Genomic DNA, 15,541 nt, shown 5'->3' on the forward strand with positions numbered 1-15,541 from the left:
AATTTAATTATCAGGGTTACGGTTGGTGCCCCTGTCTCCCAGGTCCCAAGGGAATAGCCGCCTCCATTAGGCACCTGGCTTAACTCAGAGAGAAACCTAACTTAACTTAGCCAAGAGCCTAGGGCAGAAGATCAAATTAAAGTAGAACCCGTATTCTAAGTTGCAAAACTACCTTCTGTTACAAAGATGTGACAAGTTTTCATTTTCTTTTTGGATGTGCTCCAATTGCCAAGTGAATCCAGGATGAAGGATGTCTGACTAACAGGGTTGTCATGTCCTCCGCGTTCATCTTGAGAATTCGTTCATGACAGGTTGTATTTGCTTGGCTGCATCACAGGGTGAGATTCCTTTCTATCTTTGCAACATTTTAATGAATTGAGATTTATGTGCTTTACTTTCCAGTTTCATGCTTATTCACTAATAAAGCTATTTTATTTTACTTTTACCTCTGTGGGGATTTTTCTTGTTTATTTAAAATAATATTTAATTATTAAATATATTTGATCATTTATTAATGTATTAAATATATCAAATCATATTTACTTGATTTATCATAATTCATGTGCACAATTATAATATCTAATTATATTTTTCCAACTCCTCACATTCCTTTTTCCTACCTAGTGGCCCTCAGTTTCTTCATCTACAAAAGGGAAATAATGTTGAAAACGATTTTGTAAGAGTGAACAGACCAGTACATGAAAAAATTCTTAAAATAGAGCTTAGCACAGGCTAAGCATTTAGTAAAAACTGGATTTTATTATTGCAGTGGTAAATTTTAAATCCCATTAAAATATGATAGTTAATAGTAACTTTTTAAAATTATTTTATTTGTTCTAATTAGTTGTACATGATAGTAAAATGCATTTATGCATTTTGATAGATCACATATAAATAAGGTATAATCTCTCATTTTTCTGGTTATCCATATTGCAGGATCACACCGGTCATTCAGTCATACATGTACATGAAGTAATAATGCCTGTTTCACTCTACTATCCTTTCTTCCCCCGTACCCTTCCCTCTCATCACTCCCCTCTACCTAATACAAAGTGACTCTATTCTGCCCCATCCTCCCCCCTCTTATGGTTAATGGTGACTTTTGTCTTCAATTGCCTATCACTTAGTAATCAGTTGAAATTGGAAGCACAAGTTCTCATGACTGTGTATCATAGACAAGAGGCCTCCTTCTTTCCACTTTGAAAACCAACCATCAGGGAAATGCGATTGAAAGAGCCCTGTGTCTACCCTTTCTCCAACCTCAGCCATTCACAGATACGCTATAGAGACTCGGACCAGTTCACAACTGAACCTCACTCTTTCAAGACCTGTAACGGCACTGTGTTCTACCCTGTGTGAGCCCCATCACAGACACTGGGTAAATGAAAAAGAGAACCAGGGTGGGCCCAACACCAGACCACCTCCCTGGAGAGCCTCCGTGTGGGGCTGCAGCAATGACCTGGTGTCCCGGGTGTGGAAAACAGACAAGGGTCCGGAAGAAGGGATCCCCTGTGTCCGTAATGGCTGGCTCCCTGCTCTTTCCTGAGAACCTGCTTCCCCCTGAGAATGGTGCAGCAGCTGGTGGGACAGATGGCAGGATAAGGGATCCATTTACAGAGTCGGCTGTCCTGTCTCCCTACCGCCCCGTCTTCAGTCTAATCCTCTGATGAGATTGGGATCAGAGTGTCTCCAATGCTCCTGTTACCTCCTCCCTGGTGTTCCTACTCCTCAAGGTCAGGGCCTCCCCTCGTATCACCTTGTCCTCAGCCTTGGTCACTCTGTTCCCAGCCACAGTAAGCCTCTTGCTTCCAGATGGCTGCCTGGCTCTGCACATTCTCTGCCAGGCCCAGAGATGGAGGATGCAGCTGCCCCTTCGGGACATTTGTTTTTCTGCCCCTCAACACCCTAGTTACAGCTCTAACTGTGGCAAACAGCCTCACCAGCTTTGGGGCTCAATATGTGATTCGAAGACTGTGTGCACTGAACGAAGACACGCAGCCCACTCCAGCATTTGCCACCCACTACCCACACCCTGTGACCTGCACTCCTGTGTGGAATGCATGGGCCAGTGTGTGTTGGGGAAGCCCTGGGGCACATGTCCTCTCCATTTCCAAGTGCAGAACAGGCAGAGATACAGGTGAACCATAGCCATTGGCTGGCTAGGTCAATAACCAGAAGGAAATAAGTCTGGAGCTTAGAGTGAGACTTTCATTCCTATGTAAGCAGCAGCCAGAAAGTGCCACCAACCCCCTCCATGAGGACATACCAGGGAGGAAGAACATCAGGGCTGTGCTGTCCTGAGGTGTTAGGGATCTCAGAAAATAATGGAAAGGGTGAACCCAGGGCCAGCCTCCTGTTCCCAAGCTGGCTCTGCCACTGATGTCCTGGTTGAGCACACGTTCATGCTGTCACTTGGCGCTCCCTTGTCCTGGTCTAAAAAGTAACTGGATTGGAACTTTTGGAATACAAAGTGGGTCTAAAGTTTCTTTCCACTCTGTTATTCTAATATTCCTTTTGTGTTGTTATTGTTTGTGTAATACCAATGTGCTTGCACCTGGAGAAATCTGTCTAAGCCTCCCAGGAGAGTTAGTCAAATGTGGCTCCATTGAGAGGCAATTCGTGGGAGGAAGGGTAAAGCACAAGGCATCCCAAAAGCACGTGCATGTCCAGTTCTCATTTTCTCCCTCTTCTGCCCTCACTGCTTCCCCTTCTTGCTCCTCTCCAAGAATGTGCTGAAAATCAAAGCTGCTCTGGACTTGGACTTTGCCCATCTGGAAAGCTTATTGTGGTTCTTTCACCTCTAGGTATCCTTCCTGGGATTAGTAGCAAAGATTCCTAAAGGAGATGCAACCCTCCCAAAGTCTTCCCTCCTTCCTACTCCGTCCAAGCTCTGAAAGGCTAGGTTTACACACCCCACAACCAGTGCCTCAGTCTACACACAGACCAAATGGAAAATACCCACATAAGCTGGGAGTGGGAGGCACATGCAGAGGCAGAGTGAGTGCTTAGTAAGGTTATCCAAGGATCCAGGATGGGGCAGCCAAAGAAGGGAAGGAGAGACAGAGAGGCAGAGAGAGACATGGAGGGGAAGAGAAGCAGGGAGAAGCCAAAATCCTCCTTGACTCTGCAAGGTCTCCATGGGCAGCAGACTGACATGAAGTTGGGGAGGGAAAACTGAGTGATTTATTCAGGAGAATTTTATGCTGACTCCCTGCTCCAGGGTGAAAGAAACCTCCTCTGTACCCTCTCTGGACACATCTGAACTCCAGTTATGTAAGCAGCACCACAACGAAGACAGAGGTTAATCAGACCAGAAGATCCCGGCCTGTCCCTCCCTCATGGCAAAGTGCCTGGCACGGATACAGACATATAAGTCCAGAGCCCTTGAGCTCTCATCTGCAGCAGAGGTGCTCCACGCCCCAGGAGCCATGACCTGTGTCCTGCTATTTAAACTTTTTCTACTTCTGGCCCTGTCAGACACCTGCCAAGGCCACCGCCTCAGCCCCACATCCCACCTGCGCTATTCCAGATTCCTAGATCCTTCCAATGTCATTTTCCTGCTCTGGGACTTTGACTTTGAGGCTGAGATCATCACTTTTGAGCTCCAGGTCCGGACAGCTGGCTGGGTGGGCTTGGGCATCAGCAATCGCTACACTGTGGTGGGAAGTGACCTGGTGGTCGGAGGCGTCCTGCCTGATGGCAATGTCTATTTCTCGGTAAGTCTAAGGATGACAACCCTCCAAGGATGAGCTCCTTCTTTAGGTTGAAACTGACTTTGTTTCCAGAAAACATCCATGTTCTCCAAACATAACTAAACACACTCCCAGAACTCCTGCCGACTGCTGATCTCTCCCTACCAGAAAGGACTAGCCTAGAGTTTGCAGTCTAGGTCTTCCAGGTTGCATGTCTTCAAGGCTGCTAAGGGAACCCAACCAGTAGGTCGTGAGAGACTCTTTCTTGGCTAACAGCCTACTGAATGCAGGTCACTGGGGAAAGGGCAAAGCTGTTAGAAACACAGGCTCTGAGAACCCCACCCTTGAAGCTGTGCTCTGCCCTTGGAGGAAACCACAAAATAAAGCAGACCTGAGTTCTGCCATGTTAGTGCCCTTTGGGAGCTAAAGGGACACCTACTACCCAAAAGCCCAATCATTTGGGCTCCTGGTCTTACTTCTCAACTTCCACTGGACCCTAGGATCAGCACCTTGTGGATGAAGACACTCTGGAGGAGGATGGGAGCCAGGATGCTGAGCTACTGGGGCTAACGGAAGATGCTGTCTACACCACCATGCGCTTTTCCAGACCATTCCGCTCCTGCGACCCTCATGATCAAGACATTACGGTAAAATAGGGGCAGGAGAGAAGCACTGACCACACAGAAAAGCTTTTTCTTCTGGAGAGGTAGAGATGCCTCCAGTCACACAAATCCTAGGGCTTCTGTCCCTTCCACACTTCCCAGGGACTCCCTCCGTTGTGCCACCTCTTGAAGTCCACAAGCTCTCCACAGAGGGACCTCCCAATGACTACCCACCCTGCCCCTTGAAGAACTGTACCCACCCCTCCTTGAAGAACCCAGCCCAATGTCTCTGAACTAGAGGATGTTAGAATTTTGGTGTTTAGCTCAACTCTTCCATTTGAGGCTGCGGCACAGGCACAGGGAGGGAATGTGAGAGTGACCGGCAAGTTAGCCTCAGAGGCGGGACTAGAACCAGGTGAGTCTCCAGGCCAAACTCCTTTCCGTTCCACTGTGCAAACATGAGTGGCTTGAGTAGGGTCTTGGGTGCAGGTGTATGTGAAGTACTTCTCCTGGGAGCAGCCCCTCAATGCTCCTGGTACCCCCAGAGTGACACCATAAGGGTGCTGACTGCCTATGGGCTGGATGACACACTGAAGCTGGATCCGGAGCGTACTTTTGTTAAGTCCATCTTCCTACTACAAATAATCCACCCTGATGATCTGGAAGTCCCTGAGGAGATCATCATCCACGACCTGGAGATCACTGATGTAAGCCCCTCCAACCCACCACCTGCCTCCGGCTCCCTTTCCAGCTCTCCACTCAGCCCAGACCCCTCCTCTCACACCCAGGGTTCAGCACATTCCTTGGGGTGAGGTTACTCCCAAAGACTGCCAATCCAGCTCTAAAGTGAACCCCTTCCCTGAACTCCTCCCCTTGCTTCTTTGGCTTACTGGCCTTCTGTGTCCCCTTCCCCAGTTCCTCATTCCGGAAGATGATACCACATATGCCTGTACCTTTCTCCCGCTCCCCATCGTCAGCAAGAAGCATCACATTTACAAGGTGTGTGAAAGATGGAGGAGGCTGCCAGGTGGGGAAGGGACTCAAGAAGAGTCTCTGAACTTTGGAGTTCAGAAAATAGCTGAGAAGAAACAATAAGGCAGTAGGTGGGAGACTGGAGACCAGGTGGGGCGTGGTGAGGGCGGCCTTTATATAATTTCCTAAGCCTATAACTCTACCTGCCAGCACTAATTTACTCAAGCCTCACAATGCAGCAGTGATTTTTGACAGAGTTTACTAATTAGTAGCATTTGCAGAGCAAAGTGTAAGCCCCAGCATTGTGCTCTCTTAGCCCAGAAGGAGGTAAAGACAGGAAAGGGATGTGGCTATGGGCTGTCAGGAAGTCATCAGAGCTAGAGTGAACTCAAACTTGACTGCCTAACTTAACGTATGAGTGAGTTTAATTTGATCAAGTTCATGAAAATATGATCCTATAATAAGGGCCAAGTGTATGGGAGCCACTCTTTTTAGAAAAAAAAGATACTCAGACATCATGTACCAATTGAGGTTAGTGTGTTAGTCACCTTTTCATGAATGTAACAAATACTCGAGAAAAACCATTTAGAGGAGGAAAGATGTATTTTGGCTGATAGTTTTTGAGGTTTCAGTTCACAGGCAACTGACCCCATTGCTTTGGGCCTGAGGTGAGGCAGAAGATTATGGCAGAAGTGTGTGGCAGAGAGAAGCTTCTCTGCTCATGGCAGCCAGAAGTAGGGAGCAGGGAGAGCCAAAGACAAGAAATCCCCTTCCAGGGCACACCCTCAGAGGTCTACTTCCTCCAGCCACGCCCCACTGCCTACAGTTTCCTCCTACCCTCCATCAGTCCATTCAACTATCAGTGGATTAATCCATTAATGAGGTCAGGGCCCTCACAATCCATCCAGTCACTCACTTCCCCAAAGCCCCAACTCTGAACATTGCTGCACTGGTGACCAGGCCTGCAACAGCTGAGCCTTTGGGAGATACCCCAGACCCAAACCTGACACTAAAGAGAGTTGGAAGCCTTGGAATGTCCCTGGCTGCATGTAGCACCAGGTGCTGTACATTCAGGGAAGAGGTTTCAAAGGGTGAAGTTGACAGGAGAGTGAGGCAGAGTTGGGCAAAATGATAGCTTGGGGAAGAGAAAGGAAATAGAAGAGGAAGAGAAGAAGCATGGAATGCCACTGTTCCAGCTGGAAAGGAATAGGGAGAACAAGGATTGAATGCAGGGAATCTTGACTGTACTCCGCCCCTCTTTGTCCAGTTCGAGCCCAAGCTGGTGGAGCACAACGAGACTCTGGTGCATCACATCCTGGTGTATGCCTGTGGCAATGCCAGCGTGCTCCCCACGGGCATCAGTGACTGCTATGGGGCCGACCCTGACTTCTCCCTCTGCACACAGGTCATCGTGGGCTGGGCTGTCGGGGGCACTGTGAGTCCTGTAATGGGGGGATGCATGGCTTGTGGGGTGCATGCTGTTGAGCAGTGGGCATTACTGGGCTGATGGAAGATGGGGTGTAGGAAGGTTGGGGTGAAGATTAGAAAACCAGGCAGGAAACCTGGATCTGTACCTAGTTTTCAGTCCATCTTGCAGCCAAATCTCCCTCCTTCCAACAGAGCTACCAGTTTCCAGATGATGTGGGCATCTCTATCGGGACCCCCTGGGACCCTCAGTGGATCCGACTGGAGATCCACTACAGCAACTTCCACAGCCTTCCTGGTGAGCCTACAGAGGACCCAGAGGAGAGCAGCTGGTGAGGTCGGCTGATCCTCGAGGTCTTGGGAATTATTTCATGCTGACTCTGTGGGTCCCAGCCCACCCTAGCTTTCCTACTCCTCTCTCTCTACACACCATGACCCACTCTCCTGCCCTCTGCACCAGGTATATATGACACTTCAGGGATCCGGATTTACTATACCTCTCACCTGCGCAAATACGACATGGGAGTCCTCCAGCTGGGTGTCTTCACCTTCCCCATACACTTCATTCCCCCGGGAGCTGAGTCCTTTATGTCCTATGGGCTGTGTAAGACAGAGAAGTTCCAAGAGGTAAAGCTGGAAGACAAGCCTGCACTGAGGTCCCCTGTTCCCCGTCACAGATCTGGTCTGATACCCAAGCTGAACAGCCTGAGCCCCAGACTTATAATGATTGCAGCCTGGTGCTCAGGAAAATAAATAGCATGAATCATGCAAGGGAGGAAAGGTGTCAGGGCTCTGGGGCTCGGGAGCAGTGTGGAATGAGTTCAGTAAGAATTAAGGGAGTGACTGTCAGTCACAAGAGGAAGGGAATTATCAAGGGAAGAAACGCAAGGAGCAAGATCAGGTATGCCTCCCTTCTATTGCAGATGAATGGCGCCCCAATGCCTGACATACAGGTGTACGGCTACCTGCTCCACACCCATCTGGCTGGGAGGGCTCTGCAGGCTGTGCAATACAGGTAAGGGAAAACCTTGATTTGAAACTTGCCCTTCTGTATAAGGGAAGCGATTCCTCAGCATAAGATTTTGCTTGTTTGAGAATTAGGGGAAGCTAGCACTGTCCCCAGAAGAGAGGTGACTGCAGACGGCTGTGGCGATTATTTTAATGGATAATCTGTGTTTCCAGGCTGCATCTAAATTGGCACACCCCATAATACTTCATCTCCTTATTTCTGTCTTCTCTCCTCTCTGTAGAAATGGAACACAACTCCAGACAATCTGTAAAGATGATTCCTATGACTTCAATCTTCAGGAGACACGAGACTTGCCACATCGAGTGGTGATCAAGCCGGTGGGAGCTTGGGTGGGGGAGGCCCGGCTGGAGCCTGTGGAAAGCAGGATCAGCACTCACTGTTGTCAGCCCAGAAAGCGCCAAGACCATACCTCCTTCTCCGACTCACTCAGCTTTTGTGTTCCACCCTGAACAGGGAGATGAACTGCTGATAGAATGTCACTACCAGACGCTGGACCGTGACTCTGTGATTTTTGTAAGTGTCTCTCTCCACCACGGTCACAATGACCACAGCCCCAAAAGACAGCTCTGCCCCTGGCTTTGGCAATCCAGTGTCTCTGACTGGTCCTCCTTCCGATGACATTAGCCATTCATGTTCTCAGAGCCCCTGGCAACCAGGATGGACACAGGGATTCCCAGTCAATGACCCACTGAGAGCAAGAAAGACAGTGATAACAGCATGAACTCAGGTCTCTGTGGTCAGTGTTTGAAAATCAACATGATCATTTAGTAGCTCCCTAGCCGTAGGCAAGTTATCTAACCTCTTCGTGCCTCAGTTTCCTAGTTAATGAAGAGTACTACAACCTAGCCCCTAAGATCCTGTGAGAATTGGTTGATCTGTGGAGAAATTCCAGAATGCCACCTGCCTTGTAGCAGAAGCCTGTTGCTGTTACCATGGTCACAGGGAACCACCCCTAAGTCACGTGTCAGGAGTGACTCCGTGCTTGTGGGTTCCATGCTTCTGAGGAAGAAAATGCAGCCTTACAAATGATCGGAATACGAAGTAGAAAGGAATACACACAGTAAGGAGAAGAACAGGGATAGGACACGGGGAAATTCATAGGGAAAAAAAACACGAGAGTGAACTGATCATGTGACACAAGGGAGCGTGCCCTGCGTTGGACCCACGGAGATGGGGAGTTCTGGAGAAAGAAAGACATGCATGAGGACCACGGAGAAGGGAATCATGACGTGTGCATGGGAGGGGCAACCCTGAGTGGAGGTGAGGGAGCAGGGACGGTGACTGAAGGAGGGGATGGGGGCAAGGAGATGCCATTGGCAAGAGTCCTTGAAGCAGGGACAACACTGTCCTGCCTGTATCTCCCAGAGGGCAGCCTCTAACTCTGCCACACCATAAATATTTGCCAGGTAAATTAAAGAAATTTAAAAAGTGGGTTGGAATTGTTGTATCTAATCCAAGAATTCCTTTAACAAAGATGGACTACTATTATCAGGATTGTTGGAAGCTGCTAGAGGTGATTGAAGAGGCAGATGACAGGAAGCAGGATCTATTAGGAACAAATAGTGACACAGCTCTAAGGTCAGATTGCCATCAGGACCGATGGGTGACGGATACTAGTTGGGAGGCGGTGGCAAAGGAAATGTGGAGGACAAGGAAGATATTGTGATATTTCTCTGAAAATATTGTCAATAAGTGTCCACTGATTGGAAATGGAGAACGAGAAAGGAAGAGCCCTCAATGAGCTGGCCCTACGCTGAGGGAAAAGGAGATGGGCTTCTCTGGCAGGATGACCGCCTAGAAGGCCTTCTGCCCGCCTCAGTGCCCGTCTGCTTTCTATCTTTGTTCCTCATCTCTCTCCTCTGCTCCAGGGAGGTCCCAGCACTCTTAATGAGATGTGTCTTGTGTTCCTCTTCTACTATCCTCGCAATAACATCTCCAGCTGCCAGGGGTACCCTGACATCACCTACGTGGCCCATGAGCTGGGAGAGGAGGTATCAGAGTGAGTCACCTGGGTACCCCTGGTGTGAAACCCACCCGTGTGAGAGGAGGGATCTGGGGAGGACTGGGGAAGGAGGGAGGAGAGGCCCGCCCACTCCCTCCCAGGCTGGTGAGCCAGGAGTCCTCACCCCTGCTCCTGCCAGTGTCTTGACACTTAGAGCTCTGATGCACACAGGAGTTTTGTGGGAAGTTTTCCATATTACAGGATCAATCAGAGGAACCGATAAGAACTGACCTCCGTGAGTCGGATCACATACATAAAAAGCTGCTGTGTGCCTTTCTCACAAGCACTGTTTGACTCAAAGACCATGTTTCCTTTCAAGTTATTTGGTGGTAAGGGTCCTTTCTGGGACTCTCATGGCATCCCTGAAACTTCTAAGTAAAGATGCACATCTGAGCAGACATTTCACTTCACCTACAATCTCCGGGCAATGGCAGGTTGTAGTCCCTCAATCTTCCTGGACCCTATGGCTCCTACACTAAAAGCCATGTCCTTAAAGATAATCCTTTTATTTTTTTTTTTTCCAAAATTCTCCTCTCTGATGATCTTCTTCCTTTTGTCAACTCTACTATTGTTTCATTAGCTTATAAGACATTCTGATAGTCTGTGCTGACATGAACTCATGCTAACAAGCACGCTTTGTACACATTCTGGGAAAGCTCCACATCGACCCTAAACTGCTCCCTGTTCCCCTGCCCTTCTCCTGCTGCCCACGCAGTCCCATGGAGGGCACAATGGTCATGAACAACATCGAGTGGACTCCAGAGAACATCAAGAAGGCTGAGAGGGCCTGCAAGGAGTCCCAGCAGATTGTGCTAATCAAGACCATCGATGTGAGTGTCCCACGAGATGCCACCCTCTAGGCCTGGGTAAGGGGTATGGGAGGGTGTTGGGCCACGGCAGGAAAAAGAAGGATGAGGGAAGCAAACGACAATGGTGGGCATCAGGGGTTGGGGAGGGAGGGTTGGAGGTGGGACGCTGCTGCTGGGGGTTGTGGATGTGGTAGGAGCCTCCTGGTTAGACTTGAGCTCTCTAAGGGGAGGAAAGGCCAACTAAGTTTTCAAGGAAGCGAAGATGGTCGGGAGTCTTCTAGAGTCACCACGTTTCTTCCCTGTCCTGCAGGAGGTGGTAGAAAACACAACAGGCTGGATTCCTGACATCATTCCCACCCCTCGGGGGCCCTGCCTGGAATCCTCTGGAGGCAAAGTGGAGCCCCAGGACGAGACCCCCGCGGGCTTCAGGGTGGCACCAGTGGTCCTCTCTGGATCCACCTCTGCTGCCCTGGAGCACCTCCCCTTGGGTGCCCTCTTGTTCCTGCAGGGCACCCTCTCATGGCTCCTTGCCATGCTACAGACCGAAGGCTGACTCTGCCTCCTCACGCCACATGCCCAGAGTCCTCCCTGCTCAGTCCTCCTCTGATCATAAACACAGGAACACCTCCCTGCTCTGGTCAAGGTGTTCCCCATCTGTGTCCCTCTCCATGGCTGAAGCTATGACCCTGCAGGCCCCAGGCACTGCCCGTGTTCCCTGAACTCTTGTGCTGTGGGACCACATGTTTCCTGAGAAGGCCTGGCTCCTGGGCTGCCTGTGAAACGCACTCTCTCAGAAGTCTGGTGCCCCAGCTCTCTCAAGAGATGCCATGAGGAGGAGGGGCTGAATTGCAGAGGGAGAGTCCTGCAATGTCCCGGCCCACACTTGGCCCCAGTGAGGGTTTCTGTTTCTTTTCTGATGAGATTTGCCCCTAGCCTTCCCTGTGAGACAGCCACAGGGACAGTACAGAGCAAGAGGCAATTTGTGGTAAAGAGAGGGACCCAGTGTAGGAGGGACAGAGCTCAAGACATCACATTAAATAGAACTGGACTTGCTTCCTGTTGCCATTTCTTTCCTCTGAGCCTTTGGTCCAGGGGAGGCAGCTGAGTCGTCTCTTGAATTCCTCAAGGTAAGGCACCCAGAGGTTGCCTGAGTTCCTGGCTGCTCCAGAGGCAGCACTTAAAAGCACAGTCCTTGCCTCCTCCCCTGGGCCTCCCTTATTGAAGGATCTTTGTCCTACCAAGTGTCACGTCACACACAGAGCACCAGGTGTCAAGAGTCTAACTGGGCGAGCAGGCTGAATTGAGCTGAGAACAGGTTCAGAGAAGCTGTCCTTAGCCTTGGAGCCCAGGGCTTGTCCAAACATTTCACAGCGACGGAACGGCAACTGAATGCAAATGCTTTGTGGAGTCAGACTGCAGCTTGCATCCAGGGTTCTCAGGAAAGGACAGCGGAGGTGGCTTCCCTGGGTGCTTCTGGGAATGTGTCTATATGCTTATCTTGAAAAGCTCAGCACCTTTAGGACTTAAAGTCACCATGCTGGTCTATGAATTGACCTGCTCATGTGTTCTCTAAAAGGCACACCTTCCCTGGACAGTCAAGATGTTTAGAGAGACCATTATCCCCTGGAGATCAAGGACATAGTCTTGGCAAACTCTGTGTCACTGCCAAAGGGCCAAGGATGGGTCTAACAGCATAGCCCTGCTTCCTGACAGAGCGACATCCCTTCTCTAGGATTGGTGAGGTCTACCTGGGACATAGGGACAAAGTCTCCTTTATAGTCTCTCTGGAAAATTCTGGATTTTCCAGAATTTCCCTCTGAGATTCTGCAAAATCCTCAGTGTTCATATTTAGCTCCTGCAGTCTCTGTTTCATAACTTAATAATTGGAACCACTTCTGAGCCTCATGACATGGGAATTAAGGGGCTTTCCCTCCCAGCATTGAAAAGGTTTTTCGAAGTTGGTGATTATGGACAAAACAGGCACACCTTGGTTTACTCTTGGTCTTCTCTGTTGGAACCATGCAGGGGGGAATGGAGGATTTCCTTTTGGGTAAATATGCAAAGGCATCTTCCACATGGTCCAGTATCTTCTACAACCCAAGGAGAACACAGATCTAGACAGATACTTAGAGCATGCAGAACAGATCATTTCTCAACTCTTTGCTTTGTCTGATTCTTGAGCAAGGCTGACATGTCTGTTCCAACATGCTACTCCATAAGTCTTCCCAAGCAAATTCCTCCAGCCTCAGTCTTTAAGGTACAGAGTACTTTCTGGCTGGGTTTCAAATGCCAACCCGTGGGCTACACTGCAGCCTCACCCTCAAGCCACGCCAGGTGCTGCAGCCATCTCTACCCAGGTCTTGGCCCTACAATCTCCAGGCCCTGTTGCTCCTTTCCTTCAATTTCACGTTCCTCCTTGGCTTGCTTTCCTTCATTTTATTTCCCCTCCATCTGCTGATCTCAGCATCTGATCACCATGTACACATGCACTGGGCTTTATCTGTGCACTTCAGGAGCAGGTGCAACTGAAATGAACAGGAAGTAGGACAAGCACTCCTCTGTCCTTGTGGACTGCAGTCAAGTGTCCACAAGCCCTTCAGTAGCTACTTTTCCCTTGGACTTGCACTGTCCATCTTGAAGGCTTTCCCAGTACCACCCAATCACTTCCTTTCCTGACTGCCTCAGGAAGGAAATTATATTTATCCAGCCAATAGAGAAGGATATGCTTCGATAGTTAAAGGCTCACATTCACGTCACACATATGTGGACTGAAGGCTTAGGTGAACACTGCTGGGAAAATGTTCTTAAATGCTCCCACTGAAGCTGAGCACCTAAAGGAGATGACTTCAAGCTCCTTTTCAACTCACATGCTCCATGACTGTAGTTTCCTGATCACCTAATAGCACACTACACCAGGAAGATGCTCAAAGTAGAGATGGGAACAGTGGACCCCAACTTTCTCCAAGAATGCTGTGTCACCTGGACTGCATGTTGTCCTTCATCCCACGGGTCTCTGAGCTCATGGTGCCTCTGACTCAATTTCCAGGTCTCCTCCTCTACTAAAACTCCATATTAAATGTGGAGGATGAATAAAAGATTCATTCCCTCTTATAACTTTTTTCTCTGGTTCCAGGAGGTCAGAAGGAATCACACTCATGTTTACAGTGACTCTGGTTTACACTGTACAACAAGAATGTTTTGATACAATTTCAAATTTATAGAAAAGTTGCAAGAATTCTCCTGTCCTTCATCTAGATCTTTATCTAGATCTTTCCATGATGCACGTTTCCCCATTTCTCTTTCCTCCATCTCTTCTTGTGTCTTCTTTAATTCTCTCTTCCGCCTTCTTCCTCTTTCTCTTTCCCCTCCATGAAGCTAATAACTTAGTTTCTTTTCTCATCAGTGTCTCACCTCCTGCTTCACTGAGCCTGAGCAGGAATGTCTCAATCTCCGCTGAAACACAGCTTTCAACCTTAACTTCATAGAATCATCTGAATGGCAGGGGCAGCACCCAGAAAGTAGTAGACTGTTAAGTTCTCTGGGTGCTTCCGGTATGCATTCCAGATTGAGGACCTCCACACGGGGGATTCACATCTTGGTTCCACACTTTTAAGACAGCACAGGCATGAGCAGTCAGAGTGGACACCAGTCAAAGGGTCAGGGGTTCTGATCTTAGTGGCTGGTTGGAAGCTGTGTGGTGATCTCTGAGAGGAGGTGCGTTTAGAGGGCTCAGAGAAATAGCGTTAACCAGGCATTACCCAATATTAAATGATGATAAAGAAAGAAAAACCCTTCCAGTGCCCAGTAATAAATATAGAAAAGTATGGAGTTAGAAAATCACAGTTTAATAAATTTTATATTAAGAATTGATTCAGGGGCTGGGGAGATAGCTCAGTTGGTAGAGTGCTTGCCTTGCATGCACAAGGCCCTGGGTTCAATCCCCAGCACTGCAAAAAAAAAAAAAAAAAAAGAATTGATTCAGGCAGAAATTATCAATGGATGTCAAAATCAATAAATAAGGAACCAGATATCTACACAAACTCAAACTATCTCCTTATATTTATTAATTATGATGAGAAAAAAATAATAACTTCAGAAACCTAGCAGGCACCACCTCAGCCAAGTGATGGACAAACGCACGGCTTGTGCCCACAGGCATGATGTACAGAGTGGACATATTGCCTGGGTTCTTTCTGCCAAATTGCATAATACCCTCAACGTAGTTCTGAGGAAACAGTAGACAAAACAAGAGATGAGGGATGATCTACAGCTAGCCAGCTCACAGTCTTAAAATGTCAAAAATCAGAGAAGAAAAAGAGAGACTGAAGAAAGGGATCAGAGTAGAGGACACTAAAAAGCAAACAGACATAAAGAACTGAACAGTTAAACACAACCCAGGCTGCTGGGTGAAGTTATTTTGTTGTTGTAGTTGTTGCTGTTGTTTGTATTTCCTGTAAACAGCATTACTTAGACAATGGGTGAAATCAGACTGGGGTCTGTGCATTAGACGGTGTTATCATATGCATGTCAATTGCCTGGTTTGATCGGTTATATTGCAATTACTTGGGAATATTTTCTTGAATTTTTTTTAGCAAATACACACAAAAGCATTTTGTGATAATGAAACAAAGTATCTACAAACTCGTATATGTGTAAGAGAAAAAGAGAGACAGAGACTGACAAAGAAGAGCCAGAAAAGAGACAAAAAGTAAATATAGGTGAATAATTTATTATTGATGAATAATAATTGGGGAACATGTGTGAAGAGTACACTGGAGTTCTATATACTATTGTTGCAACTTTTCTACAATTTTGAGCTAATTTTAAATTTTAATTAATAAAATTAGCTCAGAATATATTCAAAAACTATGAAAAATGGAGAAACTATGAAAAACAAGGGAGATAAAAAGTAACATGGAAAAAATCAATTTAGAAAAGTATCAGTTTTCACAAGCAAGAACTTTGGGCCAACTCTCACTCTGGAAGGGAGCTGTCAATTCCCAATGCAC

At 48.0% G+C, this 15,541-nt stretch overlaps 1 protein-coding gene across 1 annotated transcript; it reads left to right on the forward strand.

The window, feature by feature from the left end:
* Positions 1 to 3,425: 3,425 nt before the first annotated feature.
* LOC306668945 (putative DBH-like monooxygenase protein 2) lies at positions 3,426 to 11,085 on the forward strand (the record flags this gene model as incomplete). The annotated part of the gene is made up of 13 exons (XM_079152663.1): positions 3,426 to 3,716; positions 4,193 to 4,339; positions 4,840 to 5,001; positions 5,210 to 5,293; positions 6,534 to 6,701; positions 6,887 to 6,989; positions 7,152 to 7,318; positions 7,615 to 7,706; positions 7,942 to 8,038; positions 8,175 to 8,234; positions 9,590 to 9,720; positions 10,439 to 10,553; positions 10,843 to 11,085. The coding sequence occupies exons 1-13, from the start codon at positions 3,429 to 3,431 to the stop codon at positions 11,083 to 11,085; spliced, it is 1,857 nt and encodes a 618-aa protein (XP_079008789.1). The 5' UTR covers positions 3,426 to 3,428.
* Positions 11,086 to 15,541: the final 4,456 nt, after the last annotated feature.

Source organism: Sciurus vulgaris (assembly GCF_902686455.1).
Source record: "Sciurus vulgaris genome assembly, chromosome: 8".
NCBI lineage: Eukaryota > Metazoa > Chordata > Mammalia > Rodentia > Sciuridae > Sciurus > Sciurus vulgaris.